This window comes from Phaethon aethereus, assembly GCF_964289735.1.
Source record: "Phaethon aethereus genome assembly, chromosome: 1".
Classification (NCBI taxonomy): domain Eukaryota; kingdom Metazoa; phylum Chordata; class Aves; order Phaethontiformes; family Phaethontidae; genus Phaethon; species Phaethon aethereus.
In genome coordinates this window covers 87,506,859-87,534,606 of record NC_138575.1, presented here as the reverse complement: position 1 = coordinate 87,534,606, position 27,748 = coordinate 87,506,859, and the positions used below count along the sequence as shown (strand labels likewise).

The window sequence follows — 27,748 nt, the reverse complement described above, 5'->3', positions numbered from 1 at the left end:
GAGCCACGTGTTGATCAGGTGTGTTTTCCTATTCCTTTCAGCGTTCCTCCCTGCCACTGAAGGGATTGACAAAAACACTACCTGTGCTCCTGCTCCATCAACCAGTCGCCCCAATGCTCTGAAGTCCCTTTTAATTGCTTTTAGACTTCTTTGAGCAACCTCATCATTGCCAACCTGCATGACCAACAGTGGGTAGTAATCGGTGGGCCGAACCAGACCAGGGAGTTTCCTAGTGACATCTCTCACCCAGGCCCCAGGGAGGCAGCAGACTTCCCTGTGGGTTGGGTCTGGTCGGCATATTGGGCCCTTGGTACCCCTCAGAAAGGGAGTCATCTATGACAGTTACCCTCCTTTTTTTCTTAACAGAGGAACTCTCGATGCGTGGGGCTGACTGACTAACCCTAGGCAACCCCCTGGATGGACTTTCATCAAGGTGTTCATGTGCCTGGCCCTCAAGTTCCAGAGCCCCATATCTGTTGTGTAAGGGCAGCTGGGATGGTGAGAAAGGCTGGGGGGGGGAATTCTCCTGCCACCCCGAGCAGGGACCTGTTTCCATTCTCCCTCATCTCTTAGGTGCCTTTCTTCTGCACGGCAGCAAGAGGGTAGGAGATACTCTGCTGCTTGTGGAGCCGCTGCCTCAGGGATGGCAGGGTGTGGCTCCACTAATCTATCTCCCTCTCACAGTCCCTGATAGTCCTCAGCCTCTCAACTTCCTCATATATCTCCATAAATAAGGTAAAACTGACATTCATCTTAATAAAATAACTGTTTTTCTCACTGGATCCAATTATGGTTCAGCTACCCTTGCCACACTTGTTGAGTGTACCAATCTCTCTTAAAAATGATAACCATTCTGACTTTGTAAAAGGGAAAATTCCTGGTTAAATCTTCTGTCCCATTTCTGTTAAGTGAAAAGGCCATACTTGTTCATTTGGGGATGCCATCAACATGGTTAAAGGGCCATTCAGTAAATCTACACTCAGAACTTAGAAGAAGTTAGACTTATATTTTTTTCCTAGAACTTAATTTCTGAAAAAGACATAGGGAAAGGAAATAACAAACAACTTGGTAATACCCACATTTCCTTCCTTACCCATTGTGTTACAGAGGCATCATTTCTGATGGAGGAATCCCAACAAGCAGAGGTCTTAATTGTGACAATCAAAATTTTTAAAAGAGCTGTAACTGTTTTGCAAAAGAATTCCTAACAGAGTTCACATGATAACCTTTGTAGTGCAAGGAGCCGGGCTCCTGGGAACTTACCCTATTACAGCAAATGCTGGCAGCTCTTGCAGATCAAAGGGGAAATCCATGCGAAAGTTTGTTCTGAACAAAGCTGTGATGGTAACTGTGAGAGAAGAAAGGCAGAGGAGGAAAGGGAATAATGAAGTGAGAAGTTGAATGCTATAAAAACTAGGGGTAGGGACAGGGGAACTAGTTACATGCATGCTCTTGTGTGGTTTCATGGCATTATATACAATATTACAGGTTGTCAGACTGCTCCGATTTTAGTAATGCCTATTTTTGAGCACTTGCAACCCTCGCACTCTAGATGGTACAGGTTTGTTTTCAGAGAATATGTTTTTTTTTTTAGCTACAATCCCAGATTTTTGAAGGGCTTGCTTTTCTTTCTTCTATCATCCATTCTTTAGGAAATAAAAACTCTTCTCACTGTATTCCCTGACTCTCAAAACTCTCTTTGCCCGAGCAGGGACCTGGAGAAGCTCTGTCATGCGCAGTTGTGATTGCCTTCTAGAAACAAAACTCAGATCCTCTCTGAAGCTGTATCTGCAAAATTTTTGACTGGTACCAAAAGAATGAAAGTCTTAGAAATCAGAGATGGAAAAGATCAGCTATGCCCCATCTTCTCCAGCTCACCTCTCCTGGTAGTGTTGCACTGCTAAAATGACTCAGATGTTGAAACCTGTCCTACTTTTACCTGGAGGTACCTAATTGTGTGGAAACAATAAATACCTGTATGCCAACAGGCCAAGTACAAATTACCAATCTAGTGCAGTGTGGAAATGCAGCTGAATAAGGATGGCTATAAATCTCTGCTTGCCCTGGATGAAGGAATTATTTGCACAATGAGGAAAGAAAAGAAGCAGTGCAAATCTAGCATTACCTGATAATTACAGGAGACAGTAATTACTTGTTAATTGGTGAGACAGGACCAGGTTTATAGCAATGATTTAATCAGAACTCTGTGTTTACATTACCTAAGATAGCTAAGCCTGTCTAACAGCATGCTGCTATCCAAAATGGGAAGATCTTACTCTCTCTGTTTTTACCCCTTTTCTTCTCTCCCAGCTGCACTATTCTCCCCTGCCGTTCTTTCACCTCATCAAAACTCATCATGAGTTCTTTCACCTCATCAAAACCTACCAGAAAACCCAGCTGCTCTCTTCCTGGATTGGCCCCTCTGCCAGGGAAGTGAGTTGAATGGCGGGCTCCGAAGCACACAGAGGTGGTACAAGGGAGGGGTGGAAGAAGAGTCAGGGAGTGAAGATGATGAAAAGCAGGATGTCCTCTTTTTTGTTAGATCAGTCCAAGAAAGGGATCATCTCAATTTAGTTTTAGGAAACAGATAGTCCAAGCCACTAAGTGACAGTGCATTAAATGTGTAGTAGGGCTCACTTTCAATGAGTTTTGCCACAGGGCGGCAAAGATGACCAGGGCAAAGGGAAACAGTCACAACACTTTGTCTCTTTCTAGGTTCCCTCTCTATTCCCACAAGACAGAAAGAGATTCCTACAGAAAGATCCAACCCACCTAAATTCATCCTCTTCCCTGAGTGACTAAGCTATCCTGAAACTGCATGACTAAGCCTTTTTCTCTCCATTGGCTACAAACTCTATTAGTTTAGAGTAGCTGTCCAACTCTTACAAGGTGAAAGTTAAGAGAAGTAAAAAGAAATGAGAAAGTCTAGTTAATAGGAAAGTCTATTTTAAAAAGCTTTGAACTTTAAAATACCACTGAGCCATGTTTAGAAGTGATCAGAAAGAGCAGGAGGAAGACAAGGTGTAAAATGCTATGGCAAGTAAGGTAAAGGTTCAGTACATGGTAAAACAGAAATCCCACAAACTGCAGAACTCCAGTCTTCTGTAATTAGCAAATAGGGTCCTAAATTGCAGAAGTCAACCAGAATGGTCCAGATGTTATTTGGAAAGTACAGATAATGTGTAAATCCAGCCAGCAAAGCCATCAGTATCCAGAAGCCAGCAAAGATTTTGTGAGTATAAGAAACAAAATAATTTTGGTGAGACACAACTTATTTGCACCTCTCTACTCTGATGTGATTGCTTCCCTACCTTCTACTTCCTGGTAGCAATGATACAGCTTGGAGGTAAAAAATGACAATAAAAGAGGTGTTACATTATCTGCGGACTTAAAAGGCATTAAGATCTGAGGCAGATGAAGAATCAGCTGGATGAGTTATTTAAAAAAATAATTCACCTTCTCTAATGAGCATCGGGGCTTCTGGGGACTGAAGGGGAAACTGATGAGTAGCTTGTATGTTTAAGAAGGTTGTGGAGCAATGTGATAAAGTACAAAGAGAGTTGTGCATTAGCACCTGGCAAGTTGGTTAAATACATATAGATTTTAAAAGTAAGTACAACCCTGGAAATAACTATTTTGAGCCTCAAAGCCAAGGAAAAAACCAAGAAGGGTAATTCAAATGAATAAAAACTTTGTCATGTGGAGTTTTTTAACAAAACACAAAAACAGATTAAGGGCAATAGTTTTTATTTAGATTCTTGAGAAGGTCCCACATGAGGCTGTGGAGCTTCATGTAGTGGTCCACTGATCAAACAGCAAAAGGGAAGATATTACCATGGATCAGAAGCTAGCCCAGAGAGAGAAAAAAAAGTAAGTTTATCATGTTAAACATGTAATGATATATGCTATAGTACACATGTAAGAAATGTTGCTAATTGTTGTCTTGGGGCCCTGTGGTGTTGAATGGATTTCTTCAGAGGTCAATACTGGAGCTGATTCTGTTTAACATCTGCATCAATGTCCTGGATGACAGGATGAATATCACTCTGACCATTATGAATGGGCAAGGGAGAGAAGGGGGTGGTTTGTTACCTGGAGGGCTTTGTTCAGAACAGCCTCCACAAACTGGAGGACCTGACCAGTAGGAACATCATAGATTCAACAAAGACAAAAATTTAGTTCTGCATCTGGAATGGCAGGTGTGTAGGTACAGTCTGGTGGCCTAGTGAACAGGAAAAGCTCTGCTCTCATGCCAGTGGGTCCTGGTGGAGATGATGCTTAATATGTGCCCTTGTGGCAATGAAAGCTAACCGCATACTGGGCCACATCAGCAAAAGCACAACAAGACGGCTGACAGAGGTGATTATTTTCTTCTATATGGCACTGCAGAAGCCACAGAAAAACTAGTACAAAGAAAGAAGAATCCACTAGAAACCCCAGTACAAACAAAATGTTACAGAACAGGAGAGAGTCCAGTGGTGAGCCCCAAGATGGTCCAGGGCACAGGGAGAAGCTGCAGGAACTAGCTCTACTCAGCCTGGAAATGAGAAGGCCCAAGGGGATTCTAACAGCAGTCCCCCTACCTCATGGAGAAGTTGTAAAGACACAGTGAAAGACAGACAGGTAATTCCCACTAGGGAATTTTGTCCACATATAATGAACAAATGCTTCTTTTGGCAGAGGTGAGTTTGGAATTTGGAGTAGAGAGCTCCTGGGGTCTCTTCCAAACTTTCTATGCTTCTGTGATTACGAATTTTCTTAGGAAGACAGCAAAATCTGTACATTAGAAAGGAATGTAATTTAATACATTAATCTAATCCCAAGAAAGAGAGTTGGATGAGTGTAGACAGCTCTAAGAAAATGGTCTTTTTACCGTTTTCCTAACTGTGTATCACGAATGAATAATTTAGGCTGCTTAAAGAATCATGACTAAAAATATCAGAAAACAAATTATTTTAATATAAATTTGTAAAAAGCGTGACTTAACAGAATTCAATGCCAAGGCCCACCCTATTATTTATTCAACATGGAAAACAGAGAGAAACCAAATTACAATTAAATTGGAAGGATTTACTCGTGGATCAAATTGAATTAATGTGTGTATTGAGGAGAGAAAGTAGGGGAGACCCTCCCGTTGAGTCACGAGGTTCAGAGTGGACCGAAATCCACCCCTAGCACCAGACTTGGTCAACAGTTTATGACTAAAGGGATAGGGTATCAGGGATTCTGGTGTAGTGATACATATTGTTCTTGGTGTAACTTTAGGACGGCAACAATATAATACAAAATAACAGCAATCAAATTCACTAACGATATTGAGAGAAATCACAGTATCAAATTATATAAAACTTAGCAGCATAATCAACTTAAACTTATTAAGATTTCTTAATCACACACACATATAGGTGTAGAAATAGAGACACATAAAGAAATCTAGAGAAAGGAGATTGAAAGGAGATTGCTTGACCAACCTGATCTCCTTCTATGACCAGGTGACCCGCCTAGCGGATGAGGGAGACTGTGGATGTTGTCTACCTGGACTTTAGTAAAGCCTTTGACACCATCTCCCACAGCATTCTAATGGAGAAACAAGCAACTCGTGGCTCAGACAGGTTTACTCTTCGCTGGGTGAAAAACTGGCTGGATGGCTGAGCCCAGAGAATTGTGGTGAATGGTGTTAAATCTGGTTGGCGGCCAGTCACAAGCGGTGTTCCCCAGGGCTCGGTTCTGGGGCCGGTCTTGTTCAATATCTTTATAGAAGATCTAGATGAGGGGATCGAGTGCTCCCTCAGTAAGTTTGCAGATGACACCAAGTTGGGTGGGAGTGTTGATCTGCTGGAGGGTAGGAAGGCTCTGCAGAGGGATCTGGACAGGCTGGATTGATGGGCAGAGGTCAACTGTATGCAGTTTAATAAGGCCAAGTGCCGTGTCCTGCACTTCGGCCACAACAACCCCATGCAATGCTACAGGCTTCGGGAGGAGTGGCTGGAGAGCTGCCCAGCGGAAAGGGACCTGTGTGTGCTGGTTGACAGCCATCTGAACACGAGCCAGCAGTGAGCCCAGGTGGCCAAGAAGGCCAACAGCGTCCTGGCCTGTATCAGAAATAGTGTGGTCAGCAGAAGCAGGGAAGTGATAGTGCCCCTGTACTCGGCACTGGTGAGGCTGCACCTTGAATACTGTGTTCAGTTTTGGGCCCTTCACTACAAGAAGGATGCTGAGGAGTGTGTCCAGAGAAGGGCAACAAAGCTGGTGAGGGGTCTGGAGCACAAGTCTTATGAAGAGCAGCTGAGGGAAGTGGGGTTGTTTAGTCTGGAGAAGAGGAGGCTGAGGGGAGACCTTATCGCTCTCTACAACTACCTGAAAGGGGATTGTGGCGACAAGGGCGCTGGTCTCTTCTCCCAAGTAACCAGTGATAGGACGAGAGGACATGGCCTCAAGTTGTGCCAGGGGAGGTTTAGATTGGATATTAGGAAAAATTTCTTCACTGAGAGAGTGGTCAGGCATTGGAACAGGCTGCCCAGGGAGGTGGTGGGCAGTTGCCATCTCTGGAAGTGTTCAAAAAACATGTGGATGTGGCGCTTCAAGACATGGTTTAGGGAACATGGTGGCCCTGGATTAATGGTTGGACTTGATGATCTTGAAGGTCCTTTCCAACCTAGTGATTCTGTGATTTTGTGATTCTGAGATAGATATGTACAAAGGTACCTATTAAACATCGCCCTTGAATTTGTCAAATACTCACATCGAATGCGTTGCGTCGCTCAACGAGTGCACAGTCGAGCCTCTGAGTTGATCGTGAACTTGAGGGTTCACGGACTCTGAGAGGCATCCCACCCGGAGGGAGGTGCTGGTCGCAGCCTGCTGCGGTCCAGGAGAGCTCAAAAGGTCTCACTTGGGACCACTATTTACAGGACTGTGAGATAAATGACTTCAGACATCAATGAGTTTCCACAATCCAGGCAGGTGATTTCTCAAGTTTGTATGAACAAAGACTGGGCTTATAACTTTCAGAATGGAATGAGCAAGGAAAGACATGAAAGATAAGTTAGTTAGAGCAGGCATGATAAAGGATCATAAAGTAATGAATGACCTAGCTAGACAAAAGTTTCTCGTTCCTTAATACAAGGATGAGGAGACTGGCAACACAGACAAAGAAAATTCAGAACTATGCAAACAAATTATTTTTCATAGACAATTTGATCATGGGAATTTTTAATCCAGACAGTCAATGAAGCAGAATGTAAACAGCCATTAATGTGGATATTAAAGCTGTCTGGATTATTTTGAAGAAGGGACAGCAATTAAGATGTTTCAGGATTAAGCTAATTTCTAACAATTTCAGAAATCAGCAAGGGAGCTAAGTAGATAAAGGATTGAAGATTACCTCCTGTCATCTGTCTTTGAATTTCTTATATTTTCCTCTTGAAAGAACAGAAAGATGTGGGTTTTGTGACAGATATGATGGTTGAATACCCCTCAATATGAGGTAGTGTTTCACAGACAAAGATGTAGTCACTTTCTACATTCAAGTAGAAAGTGCAGCCACTTTCTACATTCAAGAGAATATTCAAGCCAAATAATGTTTTAGTACAAAAAACCCCCAACTCTGTTAAGGTGAGAGAGACATAAGTTATTGCAGTTTTAAGGGAACAGCCCACATGGAGCTCAGATTGATCAAACAGATATAACTCCAAGAATAAAAGCTAAAGACATTATAAGCAATAAGTTTATAAAGAAATGGCAGTCTTCTGCCACTCCCACAGTATCTTGAACAGTATAGAATAGGGTAGATTCATAGATTCATAGAATTGTTTGAGTTGGAAGGAACCTCTAAAGGTCAGCTAGTCCAACAACCCTGCAAGGGACATCTTCAACTATCAGGTTGCTCAGAGTCCTGCCCAACCTGACCTGGAATTTTTCCAGGGATGGGGCATCTACCACCTCTCTGGGCAATCTGTGACAGTGTTTAACCTCCCTCATTGTGAAAAATTTCTTCCTAATATCCTCTAAATCTGCCCTCTTTCAGTTTAAAACCATTACCCTTTGTCTTATCGCTATAGGCCCTGCTAAAATATCTGTCCCCATCTTTCTTATAAGCCCCTTTTAAGTACTGGAAGTTTGCAATAAGGTCTCCCTGGAGCCTTCTCTTCTCAAGGCTGAACACCCTCAACTCTCTCAGCTTGTCCTCATAGGAGAGGTGTTCCATCCCTCTGATCGTTTCTGTGGTCCTCTGGACCCTCTCTAACAAGTCCATGTCTCTTTTCTGTGCTGAAGGCTCCAGAGCTGGATGCAGTACTCCAGCTGGGATCTCACTGGAGTGGAGTAGAGGGGCGGAATCACTTCCCTCAACCTGCTGGCCACGCTTCTTTTGATGCAGCCCAGGATATGGTTGGCCCTTTGGGCTGCGAGCACACATTACTGGCACATGTCCAGCTTTTCATCCACCAGTACCCCCAAATCCTTCTTGTCAGGGCTGCTCTCAATCCCTTCATCCCCCAGTCTGTATTGATACTGGGGGTTGCCTCGACCCAGGTGCAGGACCCTGCACTTGACCTTGTTGAACCTCATGAGGTTCTCAGGGGCCCATTCCTGGAGCTTGTCCAGGTCCCTCTGGATGGCATCCCGCCTCTCAGGCATGTCAACTGCACCACTCAGCTTGGTGTCATCTGCAGACTTGCTGAGAGTGCACTTCATCCCACTGTCTATGTCCTTGATGAAGATATTAAAGAGTACTGGTCCCAGTATGGACCCCTGAGGGACACCGCTTGTCACCGATCTCCATCTGGACATTGAGCTGTTGACCACTACCCTCTGGATGCGACCATACAACTAGTTCCTCATCCACCCAACACTCCACCCATCAAATCCACATCTCATCCATTTAGGATGTTGTGGGGAACTGTGTCAAAGGCCTTGTCCAGATAGACGACATCAGTAGCTCTTCCCTTTGTCCACTGATGTGATTACTCCATAATAGAAGACCATTAGGTTGGTCAGGCAGGACTTGCCCTTGGTAAAGCCATGCTGGCTGTCTTTAGCTGGCTGGCTAATCACCTTCCTGTCCTCCATGTGCCTTAGCATAGCTTCGAGGAGGCTCTCTTCCATGATCTTCCCAGGCACAGAGGTGCATCTGACAGGTCGGTAGTTCCCAGGGTCCTCCTTCCTATCCTTTTATAAAAATGCGTGCAATATTTCCCTTTTTCCTGTCTCCAGGGACTTTACCTGACTGCCGTGACTTTTCAAATTTCAAGGAGACCGGCTTGGCAACTACATCAGCCAATTCCCTCAGGACTCTGGGATGCATCTCATCAGGGCCTATAGACTTGTGCATGTTCAGGTTCCTCAGGTGGTCTCAAACCTGATCTTCTCTTACTGTGGGAGGGACTTTGCTCCTCCAGTCCCCTTCTTGCAGTCCATCCACTTGAGAGATGTGTGAAGAGACACTGACAGTGGAGATTGAGCCAAAGAAGTCATTCAGTACCTCAGCCTTCTCCTCATCCATTGTTACCAGTTTGCCAGTCTTGCTCATCAAGAGGGGTACGCTTTCTTTGACCTTCCTTTTCTGGCTGACATACCTATAGAAGACCTTCTTATTATTCTCTGCATCCCTTGACAAGTTCAGCTTTAGCCGTACCTTGGCCCTTCTGACCTCATCCCTACATAACCAGACGGCATCCCTGTACTCATCCCAGGATACCTGTCCCTGCTTCCACTGCCTGTGCATTTCCTTCTTGCCCTTTAGTTTGCCCAGCAGGTCTCCACTCAGCCATGCTGTTCTCATGCCTCCCTTTCCTGGTTTCTTATACCTGGGGATTGAGAGCTCTTGTGTTCTATGGAATGCATCCTTAAACATCTGCCAGCTCTGTTCTGCTCCCTTGTCCCTGAAGGAAGATTCCCAGGGAGTCCTATTGACTAACTCCTTGAAGAACTGAAAGTTTGCTTTCCTTTAGGAAATTCAGGGTCCTGACTTTACTCTTTGCTTGCCCCCTGTCCCTCAGGACTGCAAACTCCACCAGCGCATGATCACTGCAGCCCAGGCTGCCTCCAATCTTGACGTCGCCAAGTAGCTCATGTGTTGGTGACCAATAGGTCCAGTATTGCATTGCCTCTGGTAGGGCTTCCTATTACCTGGCACAGGAAGTTACCCTCCATGCACTCCAGGAGTCTCCTGGATTGTCTACAGCTCACCGTGCTACTTTTCCAGCAGACATCAGGGTGGTTGAAGTCCCTCAGCAGGACAAGAGCCTGTGAGCACAATGCCTCCTGTAGCTGGAGTGAGAAGGCTTTGTCAATAGACTCCCCTTGATTGAGCGGCCTGTAGTAGACACCAACCACAAGGTTCCTTTTGTTGCCTCGGTCTCTGATTCTTACCCATAAGCTTTCAACCTGCTTGTGGCTATTCCTCAGAGACAGTTCTCTGTGCCCTATCCCTTTCTTGACATAGAGGGCAACGCCTCCACCCTTCCTTCCTCACTTGTCCCTTCTGAACAGTCTGTAGCCACCGATAGCCACACTCCAGTCGTGGGATTCGTCCCACCAAGTTTCAGTAACGGCAACCAGGTCATAGCTTTCAAGCAGCACGGTGACTTCCAGCTCCTCCTGTTTGTTGCCCATGCTGGGTGCATTGGTTGTAGAGGCACTTCAGCTGCGCTGTTGGCCATGTCAGCCTCTTAGAGGAACACCCTTTAGTTATATAGATAGATAGTCTAATAGAATTGACTATTTCAGTTGGAAGGGTCCTATAATGATAATCTAGTCCAACTGCCTGACCAATGACCAGTTAAGGGCTGACCAAGTTAAAGCATGTTATTAAGGATATTGTCCAAATGCCTCTTAAACACTGACAGGCTTGGGACATTGATGACCTCTCTAGGAAGCCTGTTCAAGTGTTTGACTATCCTCTCAGTAAAGAAATGCTTCCTAATGTCCAGTCTAAACCTTCCCTTGTGCATCTTTGAACCATTCCCGCCCATCTTATCACTGGATACCAGGGAGAAGAGATCAGCACCTTCCTATTCACTTCCCCTCCTCAGGAAGCTGTACAGAGCAATGAGGTTGCCTCTCAGCCTCCTTTTCTCCAAACTGGACAGACCCAGTGTCTTTGGCTATTCCTTATAGGACATGCCTTCCAGCCCTTTCACCAGCTTTGTTTTGCTCCTTTAGACGCGTTCAAAGACCTTTACACTCTTCTTAAATTGTGGGGCCCAGAATGGCACACAGTATTCAAGGTGGGGCCACACCAACACTGAATACAGAGGGATAATGACCTCTTTTGACTCACTGGTTATACTGTGTTTGATGCACCTCAGACCATGGTTTACCCTCTTGGCTGCCAGGGCACACTGCTGACTCATACTGAGGCTGCTGTTGACCAGCACCCCCACATTCCTTTCTGCAGGTCGGCTCTCCAGCCACTCCTGCCCCCACTTTATACTTGTGTTTGGCATTCCTACATCCCAAGTGCAGAGTCCAGCATTTGTTCTTGTTAAATTTCAGCCATCGATGACTGTCCAATCTTCCAATCTTTCTAGATCCCTCCCTCAAGAGAGTCAACAGCACCTCCCAGTTTGGGATCATCAGCAAACTTGCTAATGGTGCATTCAACTCCTATGTCCAGATCACTGGTAAAAATATTGAAAAGAACTGGCCCTAGAATTCCCCAAGGAACACTGTTGGTGACTGGCTGCCAGCCAGATGTAGCCCCATTCACTGCAACACTTTGAGCCCTGACATTCAGCCAATTCTTCACACAGTGCACCGTGTACCTGCTCATTCCACAGTTGGACAACTCGTCCAGAAAGATACTGTGAGGAACAGGAAATCCTTACTAAAATCCAGAAAAAATACATCTACTGCCTTCCCTTCATCCACTAGGTGGGCAACCTTGTAATAGAAGGCTATCAAATTAGCTAGACAGGACTTGCCCTTTGTGAACCCATGTTGACTGTGCCTGATGATTGCGTTATTTTTTACATGCCTTTCAATAGTATTCAGTATCATCTCCATGGTTTTCTGGGTACTGAGGTTAGACTAGCAAGTCTCTAGTTCCCTGGGTCTTCCCTCACTGTCCTTTTTGTAAACTGGAATTATATTGGCTAGCTTCCAATCAGCAGGGACCTCCCCAGACTCTCACAACCTTTTGTAGGCGATCGAGAGTCTTTCTGCTGTAACATCTGCTAGATCCTTCAGTACTCCTGGATAAATCCCATCAGGCCCCATGGACTTGTGAACATTCAGCTGATACAGCTGGTCCCTTAAAATTTCAGTGTCCACAAATGGAAAGTCACTGTTATCACACTTGTAGTCCTGCTAAAGCTATCCTGAACAAGCTTGTTCTGTGCTATTTCTGTCTGCACAAATGTTGCACTCATGCTTTTCAGTTACTTGAGACAGTTATTTTTTCAGGACCTTCAGTCACACCCTACTAGTCGTGTAGCCTCCTAATCACTTTATCATCTTGATTTTCTAGACTATTATCATCACTTATGCTTCTAGCAAGATATGACCAAAGCAGACCATAGCATTTGATTGCTATTTTTGCAGCAGATTACAGCAACATACACTGTAGTATGTATTACATACTCTGTGACTGGATACTTCTTTGTCTGCAGCCTTGACATTATGCTGAGTAGAGGCAAAAATCCCACCTCAGGGGCCCTCTTACTTGCCAAGGACTCATATTCAGTAATTTTTCAGTCATATTCCCAGCACGCCTAGGAATAGGTTGGGTTGTACAATTGATGACATAGGATACTTCCCTTTCTCTTTCTTTCTGTACTGCTGGAAGTCACATGTCATGGCAGAAGTTTCAAACATCAGGCAATGTTGTGGTTTTGAGGAAGATGGAAAATAATAAATTAATAGAGCAACTTTTGTACAAAGAGAGTGGGAATGGTTCTTGGCTTACCTGCATCCTTGTTCCAAACAGCAAGGACTCGGAAAATGAAGGCACTAAAGGTAGCTGCAAAGAAACCTCTCCAATAATTACGCACAGCAAAGTATGTAGAAGTGACCTCAATGCTGAAAAGGACCCCTAGAAAGAGTTGGAAAGGGAGCAAAGTTAAAATCAGAAATGTAATGTTAGAAGCATGAGAGAGGCTTCTAAATAGCCTTTTAGAGCAGTCTCCAAACTTCTTTGATGGCACACGCCTATCAATAAAATATTTTTGAGCATGTACCCCCAATACATGTGTATTTATTAAAAATTATATACATGTACTACTGTACTAATGTATTATGTACAATATAAAACATACACAAAAAATAGAAATTAAAGAAGGATGAGATAAAGATGAAATAAAATTTAAAAAAATTTTAAATAATTTGCTTTATTTGTTAATGGAACAAAAAAATTTTTGTTCTCACAAAAAATATTGATATTCCTTAATTTTTAAAATCTTGGTTTAACACTTTGTGATACAGTGTTCTGTAGTGTTCAGACTAGAAAAGGTCTGGGTTTGTGTTCAGTTTATTCTGATATTTCCTCTTAATAGCTGTCATAGCTGAAAAAGGTATCTCACAAAGAGACATAAATCCAAATGCAAGACATGAATAATTTGCTGTGCTTACTAAATCATGATCCACCACTTATGCAAAGATTTTTGTTGAAATTTGGACAGTAAATTTCCATCTTCCCTGATGTCAATCAGTTGTTCTTGCAAACTAATCATAAGGTATTGAATTTTTATAACTTTAACAAATGGGTTCAAAACCCACTGAAACTCTTCCTTTGGAAGATTTTTAAAGAGGTTAGCCGTTCTGTTTCCAAGTTTTTAGAGTGTACATGTATGAGAGTTTTTGTAGGTGACACACTGACATTTTATTTGGCAACAAATTCACAAAATCTCCACAGTTTCTTTTGAAAAGCAGTTACTTTCTCATCTACTGTTAGAACATCACTTTCACCTTTGACAGGCTACATCAAGTATGTTTATTTTTTTTTAAATATCTGCTAGGTAGCATGGTACTGACAGGCACTTTTCATCACAGAAAAGATCAGCAAATTCAGAACACTTGACTTTTTCTAAAATAAAAATGTGTAAGTAAGTGGTCTTTAAATTCAACAACTCTTTTAAAAGCCCATTGCCATGAGATAACTAGCAAATCTCTGTATGGTACAAAGGATTTTCATGGTCACTGCCCATCTCATTACAAAGTATTGTAAAGATTCTACTGTTTCAAGGTCATGTTTTTATGAAATTAACCACATCAGTGACATTCTGCAGCACTTTGTGCACATCTGGTTTCCATTTCTTTGCTGCAATAGCTTGCCTATGAACAACGCAGTGAATGATTTTCAGGTGTGGTGCTATCTATGTAACCTTACCATGCAATCCTTTTCTCATGTCAGTCAAAGCAGCTGCTCCACCAGCTGTAACACTTGCACAGCTTTTCCATAAAACATTTTAATTAAAGAAGTAAATTACTTTTGAGAATATAGTTTCTCTGGTAGATCTTACCTTTAGTGGCTTGCAGAAAGTGGTTCTTAATGCATTTCACTATTGAAAGAGAAGCTAGCAAATATCATAAGCTGAGACATGTTAGAAACATCTGTACTTTCACCCAGCTGCACAGCAAGCCTCTCATACTGTGTAATTTGTACTGACACTTGCCTCTTCAAATCTTGAGCAATGTTTTCTATGCATCTTCCAACAGTGTTTGCTGACAAATGAAGTTTGCTGACCTATTGCTTTCTGTGCATTATTGCAGACATTTTTACCATAGCAGGAAGAACAAGTGTTTCCCCAGTGGTATGTGGCTTTTTGTCTTTTGCTATGAAGTAAGAAACCTCAAAGGAGGCTTCTAAACATTTGTCATTAAGTTCAGTGACATTTTGTAATGTACTGGATTGAATATGACATAGCTTGAAACACCACTAAAAAAACTGTAGAGGTTTATCTTCATGTTCTGGATGCTTGGTTTGCAAATGTCTTGCTCATTCTGATGGCTTCATACCATCATTAGCTAACTTCTCAAAGCACAATATACACTTAGGGTGAGGTTCATCGTTAACGATAGCAGATGTAAATCCATACTTCAAATGGCCTGATAATTTTTTTTTTCCAACTTCTTGTCAGATATGGTTAGCTTGTCATTGTTTTTACCTTTTATTGTGGCTGATTAAGAGCTTGTACTAGGAGCAGAAGTGTCAGCTCTACCATTTTCTTGTCATTCATCTATGCTTGCATTATTAGTATTATCTTCAATACACAGTTTCTTTGCAGGAATTCTTTTAAGCCACTTGTCCTTTTTGTGAGGGTTAGTTTAGTTAACACTAGATAATATAACCTGTAAATCCACTTAGGTGGGCACACATTGATTGCAATACATTGCAATATGCTGAAAGCTAGCAAATGAGTGAGGGTACCACTGTCTACCCTCCGCGTTGTGAACAAGTCTAATGCCAGGACACCTCATGCAGTGGATGTGAGGCCAGCCAACATACAGACTGAGGGCACCAGTGCCAATACATGTACTGAATATTAGTAAATCTATATTTATTTCTTCTTTTTTTTAGATTAAAAAAATAGAAATTCCAATATTTTCTTCCCACACCCCAATGGATCATCTTGTGCACCCCATGGGATTCGCACACCCCAGTTTGGAGACCAGTGTTCTAGAGAGCCTTTCCTTCTTGCCTCCAGAAGGCTGACAACAGATAACTAGAAAAAAAGATTGTGTCAGAAATGCTGTGGAGGTTGGTAACATTAAAGGTAAGCTTCTTTATTCAATGTAGATGAAAGATCAAAAATGTGGTGCAGGAAAAGGGGAGACAAGAATAGGATTAGGCAGGAGGGCATTTAGGTACCTGAAAAAAAGGAAACAGAACAGCCACTTGCCTCCAAGTGGTGTCCCAAAGCAGCAGCCGACCCCCACAGCGCAACCCACAGTCAGGACATCCGTGTAATAATATGGCTGCTACTGGTGAAAGAGACAAAGACGGACAGACAAACAGAAGAAAGAAGGAAAGAAAGCAGAGAGTAAGTAACAGATTTGGCAGGTATGGCTACATGCTGTCACATAGCTCTGTCACCAGTTTTAAGAGTTACAGCTCTAATTATCTTACTTCTCCCTTTTGGATGGCTTCAAAATATTCAAAGAACAAGACCTGGCACAAGACAGGCATATACCTGAAGTCACATCTTCAGGACACATGGAGAAGGCAGCTTCTCATCTTTCATTGAAACATGCACATTTCTGTCACTGTAGAAGAAATATCTCATGGAAAATCCTCCAGACGGTGGAGGGCACGTATGTGCTGCTTTTACTTAGGCAGGGAATCTCAGGATGCACATGTGCCAGAGCATGCCTCAAAAAACCCACCCTGTGGGTTTGTGTGTACAAAGCACATGCATATCCAGAACCGAGTGCAGAGAGATGCTGTCTGGTCCTGTCACCTTTGGTAGGTGAGTGGGTAACAGATCACCTAGTAAAGGATTGTACTGTCCTGGTGAAAATAATCACGATAATGAAGGAAAATGGAAGGCAAAAAAGGTAGAGTCTCTCCTGAGGCAGTTTTGGAAGACATAGGACTGTTGAAAGGGAGAAAATGCTCTCCCATTCTTTCTCCAAGATTTGTCCCTGAAATTCCTGAGAGTAGTGAAAGTTGAGCAGATGATAGGTTCCCTTCCCTTTCCCTTTCCCTTTCCCTTTCCCTTTCCCTTTCCCTTTCCCTTTCCCTTTCCCTTTCCCTTTCCCTTTTTCCATGGACCACTCCCTGACTCAGAACAATGTGTGCTTTTCCACAGCTTTGTCCTAGGTAACTTTTGGGCCATATTAGTGCCTCTGTGGCCTTAAGATGTAACCATGTTCAGAATGGGGATGGGATTCATAGAATAGGTTGGAAAAGACCTTTAAGATCATCGAGTCCAACTGTTAACCTAACACTGCAAAGTCCACCACATCTACCAGGGATGGTGACTCCACCACCTCCCTGGGCAGCCTGTTCCAATGCTGGACAGCCCTTTTGGTGAAGAAATTTTTCCTAATACCCAATGTAAACCTCCTGTGGCGCAACTTGAGGCCATTTCCTCTTGTCCTATCTCTTGTTACTTGGGAAAAGAGACTGACACCCACCTCGCCACAACCCCCTTTCAGGTAGTTGTAGAGAGCCATAAGGTCTCCTCTGAGCCTCCTTTTCGCCAGGCTAAACAACCCCAGTTCCCTGAGCTGCTCCTCGTAAGATGTGCTCCAGACCCCTCACCAGGTTCACTGACCTTCTCTGGACATGCTCCAGCAACTAAACGTCCTTCTTGTAGTAAGGGGCCCAAAACTCAACACAGTTCGAGGTGTGGCCTCATGAGTGCCGAGTACAGGGGTACAATCACTTCCCTACTCCTGCTGGCCACACTATTTCTGATACAGGCGAGGATGCTGTTGGCCTTCTTGGCCACCTGGGCACACTGCCAGCTCATATTCAGCCGACTGTTGACCAACACCCCAAGTCCTTTTCTGCCAGGCAGCTTTCCAGCCACTCCTCCAGCCTGTAGCATTGCATGGGGTTGTTGTGACCGAAGTGCAGGACCCAGCACTTAGCCTTGTTGAATCTCATACAGTTGGCCTCAGCACATCAATCCAGCCTGTCCAGATCCCTCTGCAAAGCCTTCCTACCCTCAAGCAGATCAATACTCCTGGCCAGCTTGGTGATGTCTGAAAACTTACGGAGGGTGCACTCAAGCCTCTCATCCAAATCATTGATAAAGATACTAAACAGAATTGGCCCCAAAACTGAGGCCTGGGGAACACCACTTGTGATCAGTTGCCAACTGGATATAACTCCATTCACCACAACTCTTTGGGCCAGGCCATCCAGCCAGTTTTTTACCCAGTGAAGAGTACACCCATCCAAGCAGCCCCCATGAGCAGCCAGTTTCTCCAGTAGAATGCTGTGGGAGATGGTGTCAAAGGCTTTACTAAAGTCTAGTTAGACAACATCCACAGCCTTTCCCTCATCCACTAAGTGGGTCACCTTGTCATAGAAGATCAGGTTAGTCGAGCAGGATCTGCCTTTCATAAACCCATGCTGATTGGTCCTGATCACTTGGTTGTCCTGTACGTGCTGCATGATGGCACTCAAGGTGATCTGCTCCATAACCTTCCCTGACACTGAGGTCAGGCTGACAGGCCTGTAGTTCCCCTGATCCTCCTTCTGGCCCTTCTTGTAGATGGGCATCACATTTGCCAACCTCCAGTCAACTGGGACCTCCCTGGTTAGCCAGGACTGCTGATAAATGATGGAAAGTGGCTTGGTGAGCACTTCTGCCAGCTCCCTTACTACTCTTGGGTGGATTCCATCTGGTCCCATAGACTTGTGTGTGTCTAAGTGGTGTAGCAGGTTGCTAATCTCTTCCCCTTGGATTATGGGGTCTTCATTCTGCTCCCTGTCCTGTCTTCCACCTCAGGGGGCTGGGAACAGCTTGTGGCATATGGCAATTCCCAGGACCCAGCACTGTGTCAGAGTGCTGGTGCTGTTGTAGCAGCACAGGAGTAGCCAGATAAACCAAAATAAATAGACAAAGAAAGAGTACCAGAGTGCACTCAGAAAAAGTAGACTGGGCACCTTTTTCTTGTCAAGGACTAAATTGGCTTTTGAAATCCGTTTTGAGGGCTCCTCATTAATACATAGGGTGGTGTTCACCAGCAACAACACCAAGAAGTTATACAGCATGGGCAATATGATCTGAAGTTGCAAACTGTATCTATCTTGAACTAAGGTCAGCTAAAGATTACATGACCCCCGGGTAATGGAAATCACATTCAGCAATTTGGTGTGAATGCGTAAAAGGAACCAAACTAGGGCTACAAAAGCTATGACAACTTTCAGTTCGTTCCCATACCACAATGTTATCACAGACTCATAGTGAGTTTTAGTCTGGAAGGTACCTCTGGAAGCTTCTTCTCCAACTCTCTGCTCAGACCTGGGCTAACTCCAAGGCTAGATCAGGGTGCTCAGGATCTTGTCCAGGTGAGTTCTAAGCACCTCCAAGGGTGGAGATTCCCCAGCCTCTCTTGACACCTGTGCCACCCTGAACGACCTTTGGGGCAAGGGGAGAATTTTTTTTTAATGCATACATAGAATTTCCCTTGTTGCAAGTTGTGCCTGTTGTCTCTTGTCCTTTTACTGTTCTGTGAGAAGAGTTTGGCTATTTTGTCTCCCTAACATGTTCTTTAGCTACAGAAGACAGAAATGAGACCACTCCCCCTTTTAGCTTTTTCTTTTCTTCTCTAGTCTCTCTTAGTGAACTACGTATAATGTGTCCTGCAGTCTCTGAGACTATATTAATTCCAGGTACAGAGAAAGAAACAAGAACTGTAGACTGTGTTATGGACTTTTTTTGGTTTTGTTTTTTTCTTTTTTTTTAGCACTAAGAGAGATACCCTGTTCTCCTGTATACTACCGATGGTTCCACCTGACTATGATCTGATCCTTGATTCTGAACCTGCTTTCTATCAAGGTTTTTGGCAGACTTACAAGTTTTTCCTTGAAGCCTCTGACTTCAGTTCAGGCTTTCTCCAACTTGCCATATTTCCCACATATACACAGCTCTCAGTCTCTCTCTTGCTGAACCTGATTTTCTTCCTGGCACATCTTTTCTCAGGTTATCAACTAAATAACCTCTAATTTGTAGCTGACAAACTGTATTCCTTCCTTTTTTTTAATAGCAAACCAGAGTAAAGGTCATTATTATTGTTGATGCAAGACCATGCTGTATTTGTCAGCTAACTCATGCATTTGAAGACTACCAGAAAAGTAGTGCATGGAAGAAATAAAGCCAATTTAGAAAAAAGATCACATTTCAAAAACTCCTTAAACTTCTGAGCATGATAACTATGGAGACAGGTTTTGGGCAGCACATGGGGGTAAAGTGAAATGAAGGCATAACAAAGAATGGAGAACATTTTAAGACAAATGATTTATGAACACCTTTCCACTGTTTCAGAAGTTACCATGTGCTTCTGGCACATGTGCTGTATAAGGAAATTCTGTGTATAAGACTAGTACAAATTCAAGGGGCTAGAGACAGATTTCTACATTTCTCACAGCAGGATCATAGACAAGTGGGAAGGGACCACTGGATATGTCTCCTCTAACTCCCTACTCAGACTTGTGCTAATTCCAAGGCTAGATTAGGTTCTTGTCCAGGTGAGTCCTGAACATTTCCAAGGGTGGAGATTCCCTGGATCCTCTGGACATCTGTGCCAGTGCTGAACCACCCTTGGGGGAGGGGAACATATGAAAATATATATATACAGAGTCAGAATTTCCCTTGTTGCAAGTTGTGCCCTTTGCCTCTTGCACTGTGCCCCTCTGAAAAAAGCCTGGATCAATCTTTGCTAAAATCCTCCTTTAGATGGTTGATGACATCAGTTAGACCTTCTCCCTTTAGTCTTTCTTCCCTTAGGCTGAGCAATCCCAGCCTCTCCTCATATATCATTACTTCAACCTCCCAACCACCTTACAGGCCCTTCGCATGTCTCTTATGTGGGGAGGCCAAAACTTTACACGCTGATGAAGTATTCATATAGTAGTTTTCTGTTGACATTATCACTTCCTGTCATACTTGCCATCACCTCCTGCCCTTAGATGTTGCTACCCCTTACATGAAGTTTTTTTTTAGCTTCTGTTCTCTACTCAGTTGTTCTTGATTTTCTGGACAGACTGTGGTGCTCTCCAGGTTGAACAATGTCCATGGCCAGCAGACAACTGAACAAGCTGCATCATTAGAAATCAGCACATTAATAAGTGTTACTTTTCCTATGACCTTCCCTTTCTTTCACTGGCACCAGTTACATGAGAAAAGAAAGAACTCATGTTGCTAGAGTGGAGAGGTATCTGTGGAGAACTTGCCTGAGAGCAGGTGATCTCACAGCAAGAGGCTAAATGAGTTGTATATTCAATATCACATACAGGAAGACACTTGCCTCCAAGAAGAGCCCTGAAGCAACATCCAACTCCAACTGTGCAAGCCGCCACCAGGAGGTCGAACTGCTTATGCACATTCTGGAACAGAGAGTGCAGCCAGAGAAGGGCATGCTGGGGTTAGAGGGAGCAAAGCCAAGGGATTAGGATCCAGAACAATGAAACAAAGCAACAGCCAGAAGCAGATTCAGCCATTGCTATTACAAATAGCAGGCTCTACACACTTTAGTGCAATCTTTAGTACTGTCAGGTGGTCTTCAGCAGTGACATTTTGTCCTTATGCACAGACAGGATCTACTCAAGTAGAACAGCACCTCCCATTGTTGTATTACACAGCCAGTTTCTGCTAGGAGCCTATATGAAAAGCAGTTCCTACATTTAGCTATATATGCAGTTAAAGGGTTTTTTTTATACAACTAGTCAATACAGTCATCAGCCTGCAAAGGCTGTTCTGTGACAGCAAAAGCCTAAAGTCAGTGTCTGTAATTAGCAATGCTGTATAAATTTGGCTTAAAGACAAATTGAGTTTTGTCTGCAGCTACTTTTTTACACAGACAATATTCATAGTGCAAAGGTATCAGCATAACGAGACTGAAAACTTGTCAAATGCATATTCCTAACCAGTCTCTGTGTAATTGGTAGGTAACATCGGTGGTCCTGCACAGTTATTTGACTGTATATCTGGTCTCCCACTACCATTTTCTTTGGCTTGTGTTTTACTGCTCCATAGCAGTATGGTGAATTTGATTCCATGTTTCCTCTGTGTTTTGTGGCTTACCAGTACTATCCTATGTGTCTTAGGAGTTTAGCCTGTGGAAGGGCTGTATGCAGAGACATGTGCCTTACCTCATACACACCACAGAAGATTGACATGAACTTGCTGAGTACTGCAGCACAGATACTGGCAATATGCACAAAAGGACCCTGCAAGAGAAGAGAAGGAGAAAATCAGAGAGGGTTACCCTCTGGTATTAACAGCCATTTAGTCATTGCAGATCTCATAATTTCTCTTTGGACGTCCCAGACAGTCGTCCAATCTCCTTTTTGGTTTTTTTTTTTCCTCTTAAATACTACCTGAGTTCAGTTCTTTGATGTGTTCTATCTCAAGCCTTTCAAAGTAGAAGGAAAATGGCCAATGGAAGATAAGTGTTGCTGAAAAGAGCAGAGCTTTGAGAATAGGGATGGTGGTAAAAGAAAACATTTCTTCTTCCAGAGACAATCCCTCTCACCTCTCAGTACCTGGCCACTACTGCACATGAAAACAGCAATATTTACCTCTTTCCCTACAGGCATGCCACTTCCAAGCCCAGCTGTGAGGCCAACAACTTTGGCCACAAAAGCTTTGAGAGTGAGATATTCTTTGAGGACCACTCCCCTCATAATGGTCTTGAGCTCTGGGATTCCAGACCCTGAAAACAGCAGAGCAGGGGATGAACAAAACCTGCAGGCAAATGGAATTAAGAAAAAGAGACAGACTGAAACAGATCTTGCCATGCCTTCTGCCCTCACCAACAGCCTGTGGAGAGACGAGGTGGCAGAAAATGGCCGCAAAGAGAGTAAGAACAAGTGGGTATGTGACCCATGCCAGATACTGCATAGGAACATTCGGGTGCAGCTCTCTGTACATCCACTTGTAGGCTGTAGACAGACAAAGAAAGAAGTTGTCAGTAACCACAACTGCTCCAAACTGGTTGGTAGACATCAAAGAATCACATACTTGCTAAACCTCCCCATACTAAATCTCACTGAGACATGCTGTCCTAAAGTCCTCATTTTCTAAGAGAAGCCTTGTTACCTTTTGAGTATGAGTCCCCAGTAGGCATTCTGCAGGAACGGATGGAAGTGGCTCTCTGTTCTTAGATATTATTAATACCCATGCCCAAATGTGGTGTAAGAAGAGGTGTGTTACATGCAGTTGTGAGGATGAATTACTGTACAGGGTATTTTCATTTGACAGCCTAGGGGCCTTACGTGAGTTCTGAAGGAAAATAAAGTTGTTCCCCAACAGCTACTGTTTCCATCTCAATCACATGAAAAATCGTTCCTTCTTAAAAACTAGCTTAAAAGCTCTGCTTATGATTTGCCTTTTAGACCAGCAGCATGAAGGGAGCTGTGCCAACTTGTTAAAACAGCAGTGGTACCATTGCTCAGCCACGTACAACAGCATGAGCTCCTGAGAATCCAAACTGAACTGCAGCTCCTGTGCAGTTCATCTTCTTTGCCTGAGGTGGCTCCCCACACAGCAGGAGGCTGAGACTTGGTGGAGGGAAAGAAAAAAAACCAACAAAGAACTCAGTTGCAGGGAGTATGAAGGACAGGGGCCCTCTGAGACAGGTAGGGTAAGCCAGATGCCTGGTAGTTGGGAAAGCTCTAGAGGGAGGAACACTGGGCTGAGGCAATATTGGGAGCTTTAAGGAACTGCAGTGCCTGGTGGACATCAGCAGGCAAGCACTGAGAGGAATGTACTGGTGTGTGTGTGCAGGTCAGGAGTGGGATGCTGAGGATAAGGACAACGGAACAGTGCAATTAACAGGATGTGGGCAATGTTGTGTGTGTGTACACCGAGATGGGGGGGCAGGGGGACTGAAAGGTCTTGTAATTGTTACAGCTGGCAAAGGGGAGAGGAACCATTGGAAAAATGCAGGGAAGATGTCCCTGCTCATTGCAGGGGGGTTGGACTAGATGACTTTTAAAGGTCTCTTCCAACCCAAACTATTCCATGATTCTATGTTTCTATGAGTCTATGAGTCTATGATATAGGACTGATTAGGAGATCTTTGTGAAAAGAGCCAAAGGAGAGAGCACGATATGGCCAGGTGGCAGGAAACTGCAGGGCACTGTATAAAAAAATTTGAAAGAACAATAATGAGATAAAAAGCAGAAACAGTGTCAGGAGGGCATCTGAGAGCCCCTCCCCTCTCCCCCTCCATGTACTCAACAGACCTGGGGGGATAGGAACCTGTATAATAGCGAGGACCACAGTACCACTTCCCTGTGCCCCTACATATTCAAGGGAACAGGAGGGAAAGGGAGTCAAAATGATTTATCTTTGACTCATACACATATCCTTTGTTTCTGCCTGCTCATTTTTCCCTTCCATGCCTTTAAAGAACCTCTCCCTAGTTAATCTTTTCTTTACTACATTGCAAGTACTTCAAACTTCTCAGGCAGGGAGGGGTGAGGATGGAACACTGATATTAAAGGAGGAGGAACATTGGTCACTGGGCTTTTTAAAACATTCATGTAATTTACAGTGTGCTTTTGCAACACCTGAATATGACCCACCCTGTAGGCTCTTCGCACTGGCATAATCCATTCCCCAGCTCACCAACGCCATGACCAGACCCAACAGAACCAAGAAAATCCAGTCCTCTCCAAGCTTCTTGGTAACATATTTCCGGATGCGTCTAGCACAGTCTGTGGAGGGAAGAGTGAACCAGAAAAACTGAGGGAACTCAGATGAAACCTGTGTCTGACTCTCCTCTCCTATGCTGAGAACTAACTCCAATAAGGATATTTGGAAGCATCATGATCTTTGTGTTGAAGGACTGGTACCCACCCTTCTCCTACACAGCCCTGCAAAATCTGATGCAGTTTCAAAAAAAGCAGGGGGAGAGGGGAATTTAACATCTTGTGCACTAGCAGCAAAACTGTGACACAAGAAAGTTCTTCTCTTCCTGTTATAGAGATCTGTTGTGGAAAAAATTATTAACTTGGACTGGTCTTTTTTTCCAAACAGATATTGGCTCTTCCTAGGATGAAAGCTGGCATTATAAAGTCTTTTGGATCCACTGTGATTCCTTTTCTTTCCTTCTTTGCTTCTTCCCAGTCACAATTTTCTTGTCTTTTTGCTTTGCTTAAATCCTGTCTCTCTGACTGGCCTACCCAATATCTCATCATAGAGTAATGAAAGATGAATTGTCCCTACCTTGACATTTGGAATAGTGCTCTTCTTTGATCTCTACTTGACTCTCACGTTTCAGGGGTCCTTCATTGTTCTTTTGGGCCTGCTTCTTATTCAGTAGTTTTACTGCTTCCTTCCCTGCAAAGTTGGTTATCTGGTCTGTGTATTGGCCATAAAGCTACAGGACAGAAAGCAAGAGAGATCAAAAGGAAAGGGTAAGGTAAATGCTCCTTCACCAATAGTATTAAAGATGAAAAGGCAGATCTAACAGTCAGAAGTGCAGACCCAAATGTACCCAAGCAGGGAGACAGAGACACAAAAGCTCAGACAGATGTGGATCTTTTTTTTTTTTTTTTTTTCCCTTTCTGGTTCCCTCTTTCCAATCTGTCAAAAAACTTTTCATGTCCTTGTTGGGGGTACTGGATATGATCACAGAACATTAATTGCTTTCTAGTATCCTGAGAAGGAGCCGGTTCTGGTCTGAAGAGATTGAGAAGGCTTTCTTGAGGTACGAAAGAAGGTCAAAGGAGGCTGCCACCCTCAGGGCTGTCCAATAGACTTCAGCAGCACTGTGAAACTTCTCTGAAGGTTTTGAAAGGTATTACACTATCAAACAGGCTGCAGGAATGTCCTGCATCTGTTCCTCCTGCTGCCAAGGAATGCTTAACAGGGCACACAGCCACTAATGGTGCCTGTGGAGGAAAAGAAGCAGCATCAGCTCAGAAATATCACAAGGTACTGCACGCCTCCTCCCCTTATTTACCCAAATCAACATGCTCAGTACTCACACATCTCCAACTGCTCTGAATTTCCTAACTACCTAATCTAGTCTTTGTCTTCAGATACTAACCTTGAAATGCATTTAGTTATATGCAATTCACAAATAGCTACATGTGCTTACCAATGACATTTCACACATAGATCTGTAGTAAACTTGGCAGTTGTGCCATCTTGTCAAAAACAAGATCTCAAGGGAGCTTGAAAAATCCTGACTGTGTCCCCTTGTTTGTTTATCACATTCCCTCAAGAGCAGCTATCCTACCTCACTCTTTCAGAGTATAGGTGGAGAAGGTGTGCATTTGAGAAGTAGAGAATAAGCTTCTCATCACCTGCCCTTCAGTGAACCAGCTTTGACTTTACTTGAGGTCAAGTTACCACCTGACGCATGGCCTGTGATCTTAGCACTTCCCACCTGCGAGAACGTGACCGTTTGCTTCTTCCCCAGCCCAACATCTGCTTCTCTAAGATTTTCTGAGTGGCAGGAGAAGAGTGAGCAATGCTTCGATCAACAAAATGAGACACTTCAGCAGAGAATGACAAGACATGAGGAAGATATAAAGCACTACCACGCGCTTAGGAGACACTTGTATTTGACAGCTTTGCGTATGCTCCTTCTGAAGGGACACAGGAGATATTGCTCCTGTTCCCTGGGGATCTCCATGAACTGAAACATCATCTGTACAATGGAGATACTGCAGCTGACCTACTTGTAAGAGAATTTGAGATCAAACAGATCAGAGACTCACAGAAAGATTTACACTGGAAGGCACCTCTGAAGGTTTCTAGTCCAAGCCTCTGCTAACAGCACACAAACTCCAAAGCCAGATCAGGCTGCTTAAGACTTTGTCCAGGCAACTCCTAAACATCTCCAAGGGTAGAAATTCCCCAGCTTCTCTGAGCACCTGTTTTGGTGCTCTACCAATTAATATTTCCACATAACAAATACGGCTAAAGGTCCTAAGTAGTTTTTTTTTACTTGCATATATTCCTCAAGAGACACCTGAACCATGTGCAATAGCTCCCTTTGAAATCCCTAGTGTTTTTTTTCACAGAACACACATCTAGGCTTTTAAAAATCATTCTGTTCTTACGGTGGCTTACCTGCTGTCTCTTAAACAAATGGATCCTATCTGAACATCTGAAACTATTCTTCCATTCATCACTGTATTGGAAGCTGACAAATGTAATTATTAACTCAATGATTATCAACATGTTCTAGGCAAATTAAGCAATGCAGACTCTTGGCATGGCCATGCTCTGATCCCCATAATACAGACAGGAGAGTGAAACATCAGGCAGAAGGATTTGCCAGACTGCATATACAAGGTAAGCTGTCACATAGAGAATCCAGTCCTAAATAGCAGACTACTCCTTTTTTCTCTGTGTCTATTTCATCCAGAAATGCCAAGTATAGCAGATTTTAGGCAAATGCATCTTCACATCACCCCAGCTAATGTTTCATTGCCCTTACATGGTCTTGAGGGATGGGTTTTTATCAAATACGGCTTAATCCAAAACATGAACTCAAACCCATGCCAAGTATGATGTTCAAATTAGAGTCTTCCATCTGCCCAGATGGAATAGTATGACAGTATAATAGTATGAATGGAAAAAGTCCTCATAGGGTATCCTAGTTCACTGCGTCCATCTGGCTGGAAAATGGGGCACTCAGGATGTGGGGAAAAAGGGGTTAGTCTCTGGACACAAAAATGAATGTTCTGTCCTGGAAAAAAACCAGTTAGTCTCAACTCACTTAAAGAATGCTTCAAATATGTGCTTTGCTTCTCCAGGACTCTGGCACTATTTAAAATGGTAGGAGACTCTGGGACAGAGAAAGCATCTGGAAATCAGAGAATGACCTTAAAGCAAAATTAGGTTAGGCAAGAAATATCCACTCCATTAGAAGACACATAAAACTAAAAATATTACACAATAGGAGTTAGATTGTTCCTTCTTCTGAAGGGCTCTCTCTCTAACACAAGGAACACAGTGTTTCAGAGCACTAGAAAAACTGGAGAGAATTTTGTAAGGTATCAATTGCCACCTAAAGCGTTGAGCTGGAAAAGGTACTATCATGCCTAACATGGCTAAATGCTGAGTGAGGACATGATAATGGTGCAAAAATAACTGAAGGTATAAATACT

The 27,748-nt window shown here is 43.5% G+C and overlaps 1 protein-coding gene across 1 annotated transcript in view; it reads right to left on the bottom strand.

Annotated features, from left to right (window-relative positions):
- The window catches only part of CLCN1 (chloride voltage-gated channel 1), a gene marked incomplete at its 3' end in the record, with an annotated part of 52,252 nt that overhangs the window by 20,323 nt on the left and 4,181 nt on the right, over nt 1-27,748 (bottom strand). Inside the window, exons 2-9 of the mRNA XM_082014291.1 lie at nt 24,849-25,002; nt 24,206-24,337; nt 22,430-22,558; nt 22,196-22,329; nt 21,767-21,844; nt 15,840-15,918; nt 12,908-13,033; nt 1,264-1,348 (exon numbers count right to left, since the gene is read on the bottom strand). Coding sequence (XP_081870417.1) covers nt 1,264-1,348; nt 12,908-13,033; nt 15,840-15,918; nt 21,767-21,844; nt 22,196-22,329; nt 22,430-22,558; nt 24,206-24,337; nt 24,849-25,002 — 917 coding nt within the window. The remainder of the gene's footprint in view (nt 1-1,263; nt 1,349-12,907; nt 13,034-15,839; nt 15,919-21,766; nt 21,845-22,195; nt 22,330-22,429; nt 22,559-24,205; nt 24,338-24,848; nt 25,003-27,748) is intronic.